The sequence below is a fragment of the Canis lupus genome, chromosome 30 (genome assembly GCF_011100685.1).
Source record: "Canis lupus familiaris isolate Mischka breed German Shepherd chromosome 30, alternate assembly UU_Cfam_GSD_1.0, whole genome shotgun sequence".
Lineage (NCBI taxonomy): Eukaryota > Metazoa > Chordata > Mammalia > Carnivora > Canidae > Canis > Canis lupus.
The window spans coordinates 1,008,980-1,025,694 of record NC_049251.1 but is presented as its reverse complement, the minus strand read 5'-3'; the positions used below and the strand labels follow the sequence as shown (position 1 = coordinate 1,025,694).

The 16,715-nt window shown below is 53.9% G+C and overlaps 1 protein-coding gene and 1 pseudogene across 2 annotated transcripts; both read right to left on the bottom strand.

The window, feature by feature from the left end:
- Positions 1–246: 246 nt before the first annotated feature.
- Positions 247–7,476, bottom strand: LPCAT4 (lysophosphatidylcholine acyltransferase 4). Its single transcript, XM_038579898.1, has 14 exons — positions 7,319–7,476; positions 6,063–6,205; positions 5,521–5,741; positions 5,049–5,161; positions 4,880–4,940; positions 4,541–4,599; positions 4,318–4,352; positions 3,679–3,733; positions 3,480–3,562; positions 3,094–3,219; positions 2,645–2,777; positions 1,420–1,518; positions 815–971; positions 247–580 (listed from the first exon to the last, which is right to left on the bottom strand). Exons 1-14 carry the CDS (start codon positions 7,421–7,423, stop codon positions 426–428), a joined length of 1,545 nt encoding a protein of 514 aa, XP_038435826.1. The 5' UTR covers positions 7,424–7,476; the 3' UTR covers positions 247–425.
- Positions 7,477–9,775: 2,299 nt separating this feature from the next.
- On the bottom strand, positions 9,776–11,208 carry LOC606904 (annotated as a pseudogene). The gene has a single exon (XR_005381904.1). The product of XR_005381904.1 is annotated as an elongation factor 1-gamma-like (transcript).
- Positions 11,209–16,715: the final 5,507 nt, after the last annotated feature.

Sequence of the window (16,715 nt, the reverse complement as noted above, 5' to 3'; positions counted from 1 at the left end):
AATCTCTAACAAGGACAGAACAAGAGGGAATAGGCCGAAAAGAGGTTCCTGAGGAAGTCTGTTAAAACGTGCATGTATATATATAACACAGCAGGCACACGTAGGACGACAACAGAAGGGGGGCTCCAAGAGCAGAATGACCTCTGCAGGGAGGACTGCCCTGGGGAACCTCAGGCTCTTCCCACCGGAGCAGGCAATTATTAATCCCTTTTGTTCCCAGCTGGTACTATCAATGTAACAGCCTCATTTTTTCTTAAATAGATATAGATATATATTATATTATATATAAAATAGTTTCTTACAAAAAAAAAAAAAAAAACAAACAGAAAAAATCAACTTAAACAACAATAACGAAAAAATCAAGCAGGAGCAGAAGTGGGCTTGAGGCCCAGAGCAGGCCAAGGTGAGCTGGGAGGCGGAGGTGCTCAGTCACCCTTTGGCTTGGGCACTGGCACAGTCCCATTGGCCAGAGCAGCGGGGCTGCTGGGAAAAGAGGCATGTGGCTTCCAGGACGGGCGCAGGTAGGTGTGGAGGAGTGTCCCGTGGAGTGGGTCATGGAGGGAGAAGTCCTGGAACTGACCTGGACACATCAGTGAGATAAGGAGAAAAGTAAAACGATCCAGGAAGGTGGGGGAGAAGGCAGCCTTAGTCTTTGGGAGTCGGGGTGCCCTGTCCTTCTCAACCTCTGCTTCACTTCTCAAGTCCAAGCTTCCGTCCTCCACCTCCCGATGGGGAACGCCCCCTCAGGCCACGGGCTCTAGTGTTTCCCCACCCCTCCCAGGGGCTGGTGGTGGCAGAGAAGGCTGTGACTCACAGAGAGAAAGGCCTTGGCGGGGTCCCGCCTGGCACAGCTCGGCATGCAAAGTCGCAGCGGCGGGGCGGGGTGACCCCAGCAGCAGGTGCAGGATGGTGCTGAAGCCGTCTTTGTACAGCAGCCGGCCCGCCTCCTCCACTTGCTCCTCGGCAAAGAGCTGGCACACAAGGGACCAAGTCAAGCCGGGTCCTCATGCCCCAGCCTCAGCCCCACAGCGCCCCGCAGGTTGGCCTCACAGGCTCCTCCCCTACTTGAGAGGGCAGAAGAAGGGCCCCCTGTCTCCCCTGCCCCTTCTGCCCTGGGCCTCACAGGCTCCTCCCCTACTTGAGAGGGCAGAAGAAGGGCCCCCTGTCTCCCCTGCCCCTTCTGCCCTGGGCCCTTTGTGCAGAACTAGAAACTGCAGAGCTGATGCTCTTGCCCTGTTCTCAGCCAGGCCTCAACGACGACTGGAGTTATGTAGCCTAGACAGGGTGGCACTCGGGTGGATGCTGAGTGCTCGGTATCCAGAAGCTACTGGGAACAGTACCCCACATAGGCCTCTTGGGTGGATCGGCAGGGCCACCGCATGTCTCCCACCCCAATCCCTCCCCTGACCCTCCTGAGACCTCAAAGGCCAGGCGCATCAGCTCCTCCAGGCTCCTGCCCCCATCCAGAGCTGCCAGTGCCAAAGCCACGTCTCGAAAGTCCACCAAACCCTCGGCATCCTGGAGGGAGAAACCCGGGCAGCATGAGGACCAACCCTGTGTTCTCCCTCTTGCCCTGGATTTTGGCTCCTCCCTCTTCTCCTCAGCAAGCACGGAGATGACCTGGTGCCTGCTTCCCCCCAGATCTGTGAGCTCTAAACTCTCCAGGATTCCTCATGGGTTCACTCATCCCCACGCCACCTGGTGACAAAGCTTTCCAGAGGGATCTCCCGTAAATGTGAGGGAATCCCTCAGGAGTGAAGTTGTTAGCATCAAGTGTCTGACGTACCTGGCACTGGAAAAACTGGTTCTCCGCTGACTCAGCCTACCCGCTGGAGAACTGGTCTAGCAGACTAAAAGGGGGCCACTGGTGTAATTCCCTACCAAAAAACCCAAGGACACCTGCCATGGTGAAACCACGCCACTCCAGTTTTGGCTCCGCTCTCTATAGGCTAGGTGGAGAAGCTCTCCCTGACAGTCTGCCCTGAGCCAAGGAATCAGCGCCCCTGGCTCACTCTGAGGATGCTGAGAACCATGGTGTGCATCTCGAACCAAAGGGAGCTCTCAGAGGCCAGTGGTAGTCATTGGCAAATGTTAAGAATCTCCTAGGATTATTATAATGCAACAGGAACATATGGTTAAGTCCCAGGAAATCTATGGAGTGCCCACATTCTTGGGATAGCTCAGGAATCCCTCTGAGAAGCTGTGGGTTACTTTTAACAAGCATCGTAAAGACTGGAGTCTCACACCCATCGCCGTCTAACTGTCCCATGTTTTCCCCTCCAGAGGTTACCTTCCCAGCCAACTCCTCCCTGCGACCCGGAGGTGCCCACAACGTTGTACGGTCCCCCGTCTCTGCCAATCTCTAAAGTGGTTTCAGAAACTTAGGGTCCTCACTGACCAATTATTTCTCCATTGTTCCTGCCACAGCGATTAAGACATTGCTCGTCAATGCACCAGGTTACTCCATAAAAAACGAGTCTCCCGGTGGAGCTCAGGGGAGGAGCCCCCAACAGCTGCTGTGAGAACACCCCGTGCAGCTTCCAAGCTGGCCACCTCTGCGGCCAGTTGGACAGCGTCCTTCCAGCCTGCAAGTGTCAGCCGCAGGGCAGGGCCTGGGCTCTGGCCCATGTCCCAGCTCCTTTACCTGCTGGAAGTAGCTGAAGGCCCCAGCCGCTGTCTGCGGGTCAGAGAGCTGGAGCTGCTTGGCAAACTCCTCCCGGTTGATTCTCCGGCTGCGGCCTGGCTCTGCCCCGGCATCCACACGGCCAGGGGACAGCCTGCAATGGAGCAGTGTACTCAGCAGCTTCCTGAACACGCTGCCCGGGTCCGCAGCCACCCAGCACGGTGTACCTGTGTTCTCCTGATAAGGACTCTGACTCCCGGCCTCTGAGAGCCAGGCCTCCTTCCTCACTGCGCTTATTCCATAGCTTTCACTCTCTTTTCACCTCCTTCCTGTATTCTGTTATCCTTGAGACAAATTCCTCTACCTTCCCACTTGCTTTTTTACAACTTGCCTTCCTTCTTCCCATTTCTCTCTTCTTTCTTTTCTCCCTCCAGATGACTGTGCCGAACCCTCCGTTCAAGGTCACTTACCCGGCCTTCCGAAGCACCTTTCCCAGTTCCCAGAGCTGTGGCTCCAGTGCCACCTTCAGCCGGCCCACCACAATCACGGGCAAGCTGCCTACAAACTCACACTCGGTGGCTGGAATGCCCAGGGCCCTATGCGGTGGAGGGCAATGGAACGGGGGTGGGGTAGGGGTGGGGGTGGGGGTGGGAAGGGGAACAAGGTACGAGAGACATTACTGGGTCTGGGCTGCTGAACACGGAGGAGACCAGGCCTCTGAACCACCCTGAGCTCAGCTGTTCAGAGCCCATCCCCCAGCCCACGCCCCCACCCTGCTTGGAACCTCAGTCCTTCACCTGCCCTGGCCTTCCGATGCCACATCCGTGCTATAGGAAATAGTCCATGGGATACTCACTGTGCCATCACCCTCTGGACGTTGTTGGCATACAGGGTGGGGTTCCCGCTCTCCTCTGGGCTGGGGTGGTATACAGGCAGGAACTGAAACACGCATGGCTCTCTCTCATCATGACCTCAAAGCTGTGGGGGACCACCCCCCCTCTTCTCCCTCCAGGGGTTCAGCCTGGCAGTATGGGAAATGTGGGGAGGTATCCTACCTCCACGTCCACTATGCTGCAGGGCTGAGAGGCTGTGAGCCACAAGACCTTCAGTCTAAGAGAAGAGAGACCTCAGATGCTCAGCAGTCTCTAATCAGGGGGCCTCCCACCCTAAGGAGGGGGGTGGGAAAGTTCCACCCACTCATGTAAAGTGGCCCCCTAACCATCTGGTGGGCTGGGCAGGTGTGTAGCCGGGACACACAGGGCAGGGGCCCCTAACCACCCGGTGGGCTGGGCAGGTGTGCAGCCAGGACACAGAAGGCGGGAGGGCAAGAGAGAGGCTGGCAGGGACGGGCTGGGGATGACCTGCCAGGGACAAGGTGTGAGCAACAGCAGAAGAGGTGAGGCAGGCCTGCTGGTTCCCAAGCAGGGCCGCAGCGGGGAGACCACTTAGAACATGGCCGGGGAGTCAGAGGAGCTCGAACACGGCAGAAGAGTTGCAGGGGGGTGGCTGCAGGCACTTCAGGATCGTTTGGAGGTGAGAACAAACCGGGAAGCAGGCACCCCCTCCTCTAGAGTAGAGGTCTCTCAATGTGACAGTGACGAAGGTCTGTCTGCCTCGTCTGGAGACTGGAAGACGGGCCAGGACTTCTCTGGGGGCCCTGCTCCCACCCTCACCCCAGGGACCCTGAGACTCACACTCCAGGGCCCCTCCATGCCCAGCTGGTGGTATCCTGAGGAGAAGCAGAGGCCAGGGGACACATGTGTCACTTTTCATCCCGGCTGAGCCTCCTCGGGGAAAGCTCCCCCCTCCCCAGGTTCCCGTTCCCACCTCGCAAACCCATCCCACCGCCACAGGCAACGCTGCCACTGATTAAGGGCGGATGCGTGTTCCCGCATCCTCCCTTGGACTCAGACTCACCAGACTGTTGGGGTATTGGATGAGGACGGGCTGTACAGGAACCCCGGCGATGAAGGCTCCTGAATCCCAGTCCCACCCCCCAGCCCCAGACAGAGGTTAGTTCATGGAGGCAGCTAGAAAGCAAGAGTGTCAGGTTCTGGGATGGTTCTGAAATGACGTCTGGTCTGGCTCCACTTCATTATAGTTTTCTTTCTGACTCCCAGAGACGTCTCAGGGTTGGCCAGGAAGTTCTCTCTCTTCCTTACTGTCGCTGTGCCACTTCCTGGGCCATTCCAGAGTGCCCTCCAAATCTGGGGCTCCTTTTTCCCACAGCCCACCCACCCCCATCATTTTATTCACCTGGCTTGAACTTGAGCAAAGCCTTCTTGTTGGAACAGGTACCCTCAGGAAAGAATAGTACCTGGGGGGAGAAAACCCCTGGAGTGAGCTGGGATGGCCTGAACGGGAGAGAGGGGAGAAAAGCCTGTCTGGGAGCACATACAGGGGAGACTTTGACAGGCTTACCCACCTGGGGCCACTTGCCTCCGGAGGTAGCCCGTCTTCGGACCTCCTCCACCACTCTGCGCCGAGACGCCGGGTCATGCCGGGACACGAGGATGGCTTGGTTGAAGCGAAGAAGGGCTGGGGTCCAGAGAGAAGACGAGTCACTGGATTCCTACCCAGGGGCATTCAAATCCGCAATCTCTCCGCTCCACAGTAGGAGGCACTCGCTTCTCAGTGACCTCTTTGCCCTGGAGACCCTCCTTTCACCGTGCATTTCCTTGAGGCAAGTAATCTGAGGACCTCCCAACACCTGTGTGCACCAGCCCTTGGGTACTAAGGGGTATCCATTTGCATCTTACTCGCCAGCCACAGGCGATTTCCCTCCTGACCTCTCCCTTCCCTGGAGGCCCATTCTTCTCTCCAGAGCATCTCGGATTCCTGCCCTTTCTGGCTCAGAGTTGTCATCTCTTCCCTCCACCCCTCTAGTGCTCTCTCACCTCCAATTACAGGCACGGAAAGGTTCTCGGCTCGGGACACAACCTTGGGCAGGTCACAGGGCAGCAGAACGATGGGGTCAAAGAAAGTGGAGTGGGGAGCAGCAACAAGGACAGGGGCCTGAAGGCGAGAGGCCCGCTGGCCCCGGACACGAATTCGAAGGAAGCCCAGCAGGAAAAAGAGCAGGCGGCTGAGGCCCAGCACCCCATTGTGGCACACAGTCCTGCAGGGCAAGGCCAGGCATCAGCAGAGACGTGGTCCTGTCCCTCATCACGTCCAGGCTTAGGCACCCCAAAACACAGGTGCCCTTGCCTAGTCCTCCATTCCCCTGCCAAGGGGCTGGAGCCGGCCTACTTGGGACAGTCAGGGTGCACCACTGAGAGCTGAGGCCCTGGGTACTGGGTCTGAGCTGGGCTGACCCATGCTACCTGTCCAGGCTGAGGAGCAGCACCTCAGAACCCTTCCTCCCTTTCTTCTCCCTCCTTGAGAAGAAAGGGTAACAGAAGCAGAGAAGTAGGGTCTCTGGGGGCTGAGCCCCACTTACTTCCTCCATCCAGTAATTGGCTCCTGCAGCTGCTCCTCCGTAAGACCAGCTACTTGCAGCCAGGCGAAGGGCCAGAGGAGAAAGAGGACAATAAAGGCCAGGAGCACTCGGATGGGGGCCAATAGTGCCCCCAGGAGGCAGAACTGCGGAGGGTGGGAGAAAACGCCCCTTCAGGACTGGAAGACCCTGTCTCCACTGCTTCCTTCTCCGCCAGCAATGGGGCAGAGGGCCAACCCCCTGTAGATCGGGAGCCAGTGGCGGTGGTGTGGGCACCGGCGGGGACCCAAGGTGAGATGGAGACACCAATAACGGCGACAGGATAAAGGATTCATGGGATCCGACAGAATTTTTTTAATCATAGGACGCCTCCAGCCCTGGGTGAGGCTGTTCAGAGCATTTCATGATCCGTGCGGAGGCGCCCGGCGCGGGGCTTGACAGGGAGGGGCCTGGAGACAGGTGCCCTCCCCACGGCGCATTCCGCAAATAGCTCCCACGTCCAACAGCAGCCAGGTGCGCGGTTCTGCTACCTCGGCCCTGGGAGGTGGCGGAGGCTTGGAACACACAGGGGTCCACTGTCCTGGCCCAGGCCGACCTAGTTCCACTCCACGGCACTCCCCGGGGACCGGGGGAGGGGGGAGACGAGCTCCTGGCTCCGCAGCGCAGAGTCAGGGTTGCCAGGAGCCGGAGTGGCTCCGGGGCCGCCCCGGGGAGAGTGCGGGTAAACACTCCGAGCCCCAGGAGCCCGCCTCGGGCGGTGAGGGAGCAGACCTTGGACACTCCCTTCCCACGCCCGTCCCCACTTCCTGCAGCCGGGCCCCCGCTCGGCCGCCCCGCCCCCCACCAGGAGGTGCTGCAGTGCGGGGAGCGGGAGCCGGAGCGGGAGCCGGAGCCGGAGCGGGAGCGGGAGGAGGGGGTGTCTCGGGCTCCGGGGCTGCAAACCTCTTCCCTCTAATTAGGGCCCCGGAGACGCCCTCGGCAGGCCCGCGCCCCCACCCCCGGCTCCCCGTAGCCTCCACCTCGGTCCAGCTCGTCGGCCTCCGCAGCCCGGGAAGCGCAGTCCCCACGTCCTCCGTCCTCCCACGCCCTCGAGCTGCCCGTCGCCCACCCCCGCCCCTCCCACGTGCGCTGCTCCGGGCTCCCGCCCCGCAGGCCTCTCGCCCATCTTCTCCCGATTCGCGTCCCCGTCGCCGCCTGCGCCCTACACGGCCCCTGTGCCGGCCCGCGCGTCCCCCCGGCGCCCCCCGCTCACACGTTACCTTCACCCTCTGGAGACGGGAGAGACGGAGCTCATGCACGAAGGGGTTGGGGGGGGCCGCGGGCTCGCGGGGGGCGTCGCGGGCCCCCGGGCTTCCCTGGCTCATAGCGGCGCGACGAGGTGGCGGGGAGGGCGCCCCAGCCCCGACCCCGGGCCCCGCTCTGCAGAGCAGCGGCGGCGGCTGCAGCGCTCCGGCCGGGGCCCCGCCTGGTGCCGGGCGCCGGGGGGCGGGGAGCAGGCGGCGCGGCCCGGCCCGCGTTGCCAGGGCGCCGCCGAGGGGCGGGGCTTCCAGCGCCCGGGCGCCCCGGCCCCTCCGCGCCCGCCGCCGCCTCTCCGGCCATTGTTCGGCGGCGGCCGGCCTCCGAGGCGCGCTCGCCCCGGCCCGCGTCCCCGGGCGGTGCCCTCGGGAAGGGGGCGCGAGGCGGGCGCGGAGCTGGGAGCGTCCCTCGACCCCGCCCGGGCGTCGAGGTCGCCGCGGAGTGCGGGGCGCGGGCCGGGGCTGGCGCCGCGCCGGGGCTCGGCTGGGGGGCGGGCGGGGCCCGCTGTCCCGGTTCCGCCCGCTGCCCTCGCTCCACCCCCGCCGCCCCCCGCGGGCTCCGGCCACCCCTCCCCGCGGCCCGCCACCTCCACCGGTCGCGGCGTCGCCGTGGCGGGAGGCCTCGGGGCGCTCGTGCCCTCTGGCGGCCGCGGGGGCTCACCTCGGCCCCAACCCCCGCCCTCCCCGCCCCCGCCGGGGGCTTCCCCGAACCCGCGACGCCTGGCAGCCCGCGACGGGGCCGTGGGGCCGGGAGGCTGCGTGACCCGGAGGCGGCTTCTTTCCAGCCTAGTGTCTTCTCGGCGGGCGCCCTTGGATGTCTCCGGCCTCCTCCTCCGGCTCCAGCTCCGAACCGTGTCGGGACACTCGTGAAGCGCCAGCGCCGGGCGCCAGGCGGTGCGGGGATCCGAGAAGCCGGAGCGGGGAGCCCAGTCCCGAAGATGACGCCGCGCCCGGCCGCACGAGAAGGCCGCGGCGGGTGGAGGAAGCCCGGGGTTCGCCCGCTGCTCTCGGGCTCCCCGGCGGGGGGCGGCGGGGGCGGGGGCGGGGGCGGGCCTCGGGGGCGGGGGCGGGGGCGGGGGCGCTCGCGCGGCGGCACAGCAGCAGCCTCCCGGCCGAGGCTGGTCTCCTTCGGCTGCCCCAGGTCCCCTCCCTCCCGGCCTCCTCGTGCGCGCGCTGCGTTCCGACCCGTGTTCCTGACAGCATCCGCATTCTCAGGGAAAGAGCGGGATATCCTAGTCAGAATTTATGTATTTCTTAAACTCTTAGAAAAGATTCAGGGGCTCACTTACCTATTAAAAAACTTAAAAATCGGGATCCCTGGGTGGCGCAGCGGTTTGGCGCCTGCCTTTGGCCCAGGGCGCGATCCTGGAGACCCGGGATCGAATCCCACGTCGGGCTCCCGGTGCATGGAGCCTGCTTCTCCCTCTGCCTGTGTCTCTGCCTCTCTCTCTCTCTCTCTGTGACTATCATAAATAAATAAAAATTAAAAAAAAACTTAAAAATCATTTCCAGCTTTATTGAGAAATTACTGACATTACGTGTAAGTTGAAGGTGTCCAATATGATGATTAGGTACGTGTATACCTTCTATCTCCTTTCTAAGGGAGAGCAGGTTTCTATACATCTTGGGTTTCCCCAGGTAGTTAAAATATTTTTATGATTTTTTTCTTCAATTAAGGCAAGTCGTTAAATGCAGGGTTACACATGATTTGCTTTTTATGCATTTAATATTTTATTTATTTACTTTTTTAAAATTTTTATTTATTTATGATAGTCACAGAGAGAGGGAGAGAGAGGCAGAGACACAGGCAGAGGGAGAAGCAGGCTCCACGCACTGGGAGCCTGACGTGGGATTCGATCCCGGGTCTCCAGGATCGTGCCCTGGGCCAAAGGCAGGCGCTAAACCGCTGCGCCACCCAGGGATCCCCTGCATTTAATATTTTAACATGAATTATCTATAACCGTACCAGGAAGAGTTATTAAGCATAGGACTCAAACCCATAGAGTAATAATAATTATATGTAAATTGCTATGTAATTAAATGAAGCATGACCACATATGATCAATGATGTACAAAGAAAGTTCTGATACTAATTTCTGATTCTATGGCATTGATGAAAATCCTTAGGCAATGCATCTGGTGCAGGTATCTGCTCTTTTATCATTGTCTTCTTCACCTTCTATGTCTTTTGCAATGTTCTTGCTCCTTGACACTTTCTGATGTGATGTCACTTCCTTGTTTCAGGTTTCTTGTCACTGGTTGCAGACCCAACTCAGTGTCTGTGACAGTTTTTAACACTTTAAATAAACCTTCATTAACTTTTTGCAAACATGTCCTGCAAATGTGCATGCTATTAGCTGCTCATTGCCTGGGTAGTTTCTTTGTCTTTGCACCTCTGCTCTCCATCTTTTTCTTTTTTTCTTTTTTTTTTTTTTTTTTCAATGTTCAGTTTCCTTTAATGACCCCCATCTCCCTGAAGGGCAGGTACAGGCAGCTAGGCGATGATGACAAGAGATGTTTACTTGAAGATCTTGCCCTGATTGAAGGTTTTGCCCACATGCTGGAAGGCCCCCTCCCAGGAAAAGTACTCTCGAACCAGCGTCTGGTTCTCCTCACTGCCAGGATCCAGTTTCCGCCACGTATAGGACTCGTAGTCCACCTGCCAATCTGGACTCAGCGGAAAGGCAAGCTCCTGGCCTCGGAAGACCCAGACTCCAGAAATGGAGCTGCTGTTGTTGGTTCCAAAGAGGATGACACTGGCAAAGGCATTCTTCCTCAGCTTGTCCAACTGTTGGAACATTCCAGTGATGAGGTTACAACTCATAAAGGTCTGAGTGAGCTCCTCAGGGAAGCAGTACTCAGCATACCACAGGGACCAGCCATCCTTATCGAAGTGCTCCCAGAAATACGGCAGTGCCACAGTGAGAGTGTCCTCATTGGAGTACTTGCGCTTAAATTCGTCCAACACAAAGGTACTCTTGGGCGGGTGAGCAAAGGGGTCTTTGGCCTTTGGCTCAGCAGCCAGTGCCTGCTCACATGCATCCATTTCCTCCTCAGGAGCAGGGGCAGCAGCCTTCTTCTCCTCTTTCCGCTCAGCCTGGGGCTTCTGCTTCTCTTCCCGAGAACCCTTCTCTTTCCGTGTCTTTTTTAGGTTGGCTCTCTGCAAACTTTTTAGCATCAAACTGGACCATCTTCTCACAGAGTTTCACCTCCCCCAAGACAGCCCAGAACTGGGGCTGGTTAATGCAGGTAAGGAACCAGCGGTTGGTATTGGGGAAGGCCTGGCGGAAAGAAGGCTCCAGGACCTGTTTATAGAGCCACAACAGGGTGCAGACAACTGTGATGTCAGCCAGTGTCACACGTTCGCCCACCAGAAAAGTCCTCGTCTTCAAATGAGTATCCAGGAGCCCCAGAATTCGCCTCACTTCCTCCTTTGCATTCTCTGTGGCCTGCTTGTTGTGGTGCATGATGCCCAAGGTAGGAAGCACCCAGGTACTGGCTGGGGGCACTATGTCGCTATCAGCAAAGCTCACCCACTGCACCACCTGGGCTGCTGCCTCTGGAGTATTTCCCCGCAGCTCCTCATTGCTCACATAGTAGGCAATGGCATTGCTCTCAAACACACAGAATCCATCGTCACCCTCAAATGCTGGAACCTTGCCAGCAGGAAATTTACGGAGAAATTCAGGGGTGCGGTTGGTTTGGCCAAAGTGGAAGTGGGGTGGTGCGGAGAGCACGCGGACCTGAGCCCCGCTGTACTGAGCAGCAATGAGAGCCTTGAAGGCCCTCCAGTTTTCAGGATATGTGTACAGGGGCCCGGCCGCCGTGGTGATTCCGCAGAGAAAGCTCTCCATCTTTTTCTAACTTGGATGTGCTGGTACTGCCAGTGCTGGACTGATGGGATAGAGGTTCATTCATACTTTGTCTTTTTTATAAACTCTTTGGGATTTGTATTTTTTTTTTTTAGGTTTTATTTATTTATTCATAGACACACACACACACAGAGGCAGAGACACAGGCAGAGGGAGAAGCAGGCTCCATGCAGGGAGCCCAATGTGGGACTCGATCCCGGGTCCCCAGGATCACACCCCAGGCTGCAGGCAGCACCAAACCACTGCACCACCGGGGCTGCCCACTCTGGGATTTGTAGTGGACAAGTTGGTCCTTTCTCCCTGTTTCTCCTTAACAGAACCCTGATTCAGTTCAAGTACCTAGCTGCCTCACATGCCTGTTGAACTCAGGGGCAGTCAGTTTGGGTGAAATCTATCTGAGGTCATCCTTTTCTCTTGGTCAGTGGTTGGTTTGGAAAGGGTGTGCGACTCTGGACAGTGAGACATGAATGAATATCTGAGGAGCTTCTGGGAAGTTTCCATACTTTTCCTGAAAAATGCCTTACAAATTAACACTCTCTTTTTATCCTCTGGATATTTCTAGATGTGACACCTTTGACTATTGGAGCTATCTTGGAACTATCTGAAGATCAAGCATCACATTGGATTCGCAGAGTGGTGAGAGGCAAAGAATCCGAATCCTTGATGACAGAATTGAGCCTCTGAGCAAACCTAATTGAAGTCTGAAGTACTTCTGGACAAAATAAATTTCTTTGTTCATTAGCCTAATTTAAGTCAGAGGTTCTGCTACATGCAAAAAAACCACTTTGGTTTTCTGTTGCCGTATAACACTTGCCTTAAAATTAGCAGCTTACGGGGCCTGGGTGGCTCAGCTGGTTAAGGGTCTGCCTTCAGCTTAGGTCGTGATACCCGGGTCCTGGGATTGAGCCCCACTTCAGGCTCCCTGCTTAGCGGAGAGTCTGCTTCTCCCTCTGCCTGTCTCTGCTCAGGTTCTTTCTCTCTCACTCATTCTCTTTCTCAAGTAAATAAATAAAATTTGAAAAAATACTAGCAGCTTATAACAGCCTCTATTTATTATCACTGTTTCTCCAGGTCAGAGGTCCAGCTTAGCTAGGTCCTCTGCTTGGGGTCTCACAAGGCTGAAGTTAAGGAGTTGCCAGGGCCATATTTTCTCTTTTGGAGGCTTGACTAGGGAAGGATCTGTTTCCAAGCCTCTTCGTTGTTGTCGGCAGAGTTCATTTCCTTGAGGCTGGAGAATTTATGATAGCTTGATTTTACTGCCAGCACCAGAGAGTCTAAACTCCAGCCTCTCTTAAAGGGCTCACCTGATTAGGTCAGACCCACCCAGGATATCACGTTTGATTAACTCAAAGTCAACTAATTAGGGACTACTACTACTAATACGGCTACATATATAATGTGAATTCTATCATTTATCCAGCTTGCAGATAATATTTGGCATTTATATTGATTTCTAGGCCCCTTGGAATTGCTCCATGCAGTAGTATACTTAGCATATTTGACCCTGAGGTGGGGACCTCATGCCAAAGAGCTTGTGTTCTCTCTCTGAAATATCGGGGCACGTGCGAAGGCTGACATCTGCAAGCCAGGAAGAAAGCCCTTACTATAAACAGACTGTGATCTCAGACTTCCAACCTCCAAAGCTGTGAGAAAATAAATTTCTGTTTCTCCAGCCACCCATGGTATTTTGTCAGCTGAGACACTATCACTACGCCATCATTGTTTATGTCAAAGCTGTTTTAAATGTAGGAATACGGAGTTCTACGGAGGCTGGAGACACAAAGGATTCCCGAAGTAGTCTGGAATGATTCTGGACCTTTGCAAACTTTCTAAATGAATGGGAATTGCTCCTGAATCTCCTTGTGTCTGGGGGCAGTTGCACAAGTGAGAGGCCTTTGAGTTAAATTCCATGCAGATTGCAATGTTTATTAAAGTACAAGCAATAAAAGTGTTGAACTTGAAGCTTAGACAAATATTAAAACTCAAAACTAACCACAGCAATTGTTTAAAACTTGGATTCATAGGATATTTTTTTTTGGAGGAGTATTTGATCATTGACATTGTTCAGAATTGCTGATGCATAGTGATAATAAAATGCTGATTTCTAGCCCATTTAATTATTGCTTTTATGTTTTCTATGGACAACACACACTTTTATTGCCTTGCACCTGGGGCTGACCTCTTCATCAACCTGGCCGTGGGACCCTGCTGACTCCATGATCTCTTAGGTTCTTGTTTCATAGGTTGGAAACCACTGGTCTAGCTTGGGAGGCTGGGAAGATTTTGGGCTGACGTGTTTTACACACATTCATTGGGAGGCACCGGCCAGATCCAGGTCATTCATTGTCTAGTAGGCCTTTCAGAATGTGGATCTGGGGACACCTGGGTGGCTCAGGGGTTGAGCACCTGCCTTTGGCCCAGGGCGTGATCCCAGAGTTCTGGGATCGAGTCTTGCATCAGGCTTCCCCGCAAGGAGCCTGCTTCTCCCTCTGCCTGTGTCTCTGCTTCTCTCTCTGCATCTCTTATGAATAAATAAATAAAATCTTAAAAAAAAAAAAAAGAATGTGGATCTGGAGCTTGACGATGGAGATAAATATTTTGGAGAAGTCTGTGCATGTGGTAGGGAAATCAAAATTAGGAGTGTATTTCCCACATGCTTTTGAGATCAAATGCATTTGTTTGTTTCAGAGGTATCTTAAAGCAGGAGGGAATTCATGAATCTTGTCTGTTTCCAGTTTAATGAAATGATGTTTATTGAGCAACCCCTATGTACCAGACACCACACTAAGTGCTGGGAATATGTGCATATGCAAGGTGAGTTGGACACAGTCTCTGTTGTGGTCCTGGAACTTGAATTTCAGCTTCTTCATTCCATCTTATTCTTGAGCCAGGATTTATGTTGGACCATTTTACAAAATCTCAATCAGCAAGAAGCTCATTCTATACTAAGCCAGATTCTTGTTTTGGGAGCTAAGAAACTGGACTTCTCCTTGGTAGGGATAGCATAGTTTTTATGCCTTTATTCTAGATTCACCAAGGATGTCCTTGGGGGAATTAGAGATAAGGGGGTAAAAAAATCACAGTTAAACTTCAATATATTCAAAAATATTCAAGATAGATTTGAGATTGAAAAAAAAGGTTTTAAAAGGGGAGTTTACTGCTTAAGGGGACACATGAGCAAGGAAAGAGAAACAATTCCATCTCTGTGTCCCTGAGTGTACTATAGTGCTGAGTGCAACGTTTTCTGACATTTGAGTCTCGGATTTACAAAAAACACAAAAAACGAAAACTGAAACAACAGCACCACCACAATAGAGGATGTGAATCTCAGATGTCCCCTGTTCCTCTGCGAGGTCCTCAAGTCCAGGGACCTGGAATAAGGGCTCTTCATCACTGTACCCTGAGTCACTGCTCCAAGGTCTGCGTTCCCTGTGGTCTTTATAGAATACTAGGCTCCTAAGCAAAAGAATGTCCTCGGTATTTATGAAGATACCACTATTGTCTGAGTTATTTCTTCCAGCGTTGGCATTAGATTTGCACTACTCTTTCCTGGGAATAATGGTATGAATTTGAGTTGTCAGATTGAGGTCAGTACAGAATAAAGTAAACAGCCTTGAACTCGCACAGCAACAGAGTTCATGGGACTTTGTTTGGGGCCCACAGCCACCCACCATGCCCACTTACCCCCTCTAATGTTGGCTATTCCACAGCCGTTCCTTCCAAAGGGTTCTGCTTCCTTCCTTTTTCCTTTCCCCTTAGAAATATCATTTAAGGTTTGATGAAAGATCCAAGAACAAGCCATGAAGTGTGGGAGAGAGCTAGGTCAGGGATTGCGTGAAGGTGGGGAGGAGTGGGTGGGGTGTGCAGAAAGGCCATGCAGAGCAGAGCTGGGGATCAGTGTGTTCCTGGGGCCCAGCACAGGGCCTGCCCGAAAGTAAGTGCCTTATCCTTGTTGGCTAAGTGCAAGTGACCTATAGTGCTTTTTCATGCCGTGTTTCACAAATTCTCTTGTTGGGTTCAGAATCAGAACACACAAGATGGTATAAACAAGACCAAAGAATTAAGATCAGGGAAAAGATACGTGAGAATAAACAAGATACTATATTCATTTCCTCTCGTTAGTTTTAAAATGGACTTTATCGAGGTCTATTTTACACTAATTTTTTCTCACCTTTTTTTTTTTTTTTTTTTAAGATTTTATGTATTTATTCATGAGAAACAGAGACAGAGAGAGAGACAGGCAGAGGGAGAAGCAGGTTCCATGCAGGGAGCCCAATGTGGGACTCCATCCCTGGTCTCCAGGATCATGCCTTGGGCCAAAAGTGGCGCTAAACCGCTGAGCTACCCAGGCTGCCCTCTCACCTTTTTTTAAAATTTTTTTTTTAGAGATTTTATTCATTTATCACAGAGAGAGAGCGAGAGTGAGCAACCACACCAGCAGAGAGAGAGAGAGAGAGAGAGTGAACGAGCACACCAGCAGGGGGAACAGCAGACAGGGAGAGGGAGCAGCAGGCCCCCACTGAGCAGGGAGCCCCATGCGGGGCTCGACCCCAGGACCCCGGGATCACAGCCCCAGCCAAAGGCAGATGCTCAACCGCTGAATGCACAGGTTTTGGTGCAAAAGTCAATTTTCATTTCTCTGGGATCAATGCTTAGGAATTTGATGGTAATTGCACATTCAGCCCTATAAGAAACTGCCAGACTGCTGCATCCCCTTCCTATGGTCCCAGTGGCCTGCCAGAGATCCAGATGCCCACGTTCTCAATAGCATTTGGTGCTGTTACTACTTTAAAAAATTTTAGCCGTTTTAATAGGTGTGTGATTGTATCTCATGTTGGTCTTAATTTGCATTCCTATTATGGCTGGTGATGCTGAACATCTTTTTTTGGTCATAGGTTTTTAATCCTTCTTCACATACTTCTCCCTCTTAACCATGATACCGACTGAGACCACACATTAGCGTCCAGCCTTGAGTCCTAATTAATATCCTTTCTCCCCTTACTCTCTGTGGGAGGGTACTTACCTTTTGTAAAATCTCTGTGTGCGCCTGTGCGCTAGCATTGCCTGGGGTGAACACTAATAAGCCTGTTTATGACAAAGTATTTTTTGAATAGAAACCCGGTGTTTAGAGACATTGCCTACAGGTGACAAAAATGTTACAGTAAAGTTGTTAATTCACATTATGAATACCTCATCTCTAGAAATTTTTTACTCTAGTTGGATTTATTTATTTAAAGATTTTATTATGGGGCACCTGAGTAGCTCAGTTGGTTGAGCGTCTGCCTTTGGCTCAGGTCGTGATCCTGGGGTCCTGGGATTGAGCCCCATGTCTGGCTCCCTGCTCAGCAGAGAGTCTGCTTCTCCCTCTCCCTCTGCCTCTCCCCATGCTTGTGCTCTCTCTCAATAAATAAATAAAATCTTTTAAAAAAATAAAAAAATTTTATTATGATTATTATTTTTAAAGATTTTATTTATTTGAGAGAGACAGA

Coding starts and splice junctions, on each gene's coding strand:
- LPCAT4 (XM_038579898.1), bottom strand. CDS start 7,423: ATGAGCCAGGGAAGCCCGGGGGCCCGCGACGCCCCCCGCGAGCCCGCG. Junction 3,563..3,678: donor GCAGCATAGTGGACGTGGAG/GTAGGATACCTC, acceptor TGCGTGTTTCAG/TTCCTGCCTGTATACCACCC. Junction 581..814: donor CCGCCAAGGCCTTTCTCTCT/GTGAGTCACAGC, acceptor TGATGTGTCCAG/GTCAGTTCCAGGACTTCTCC.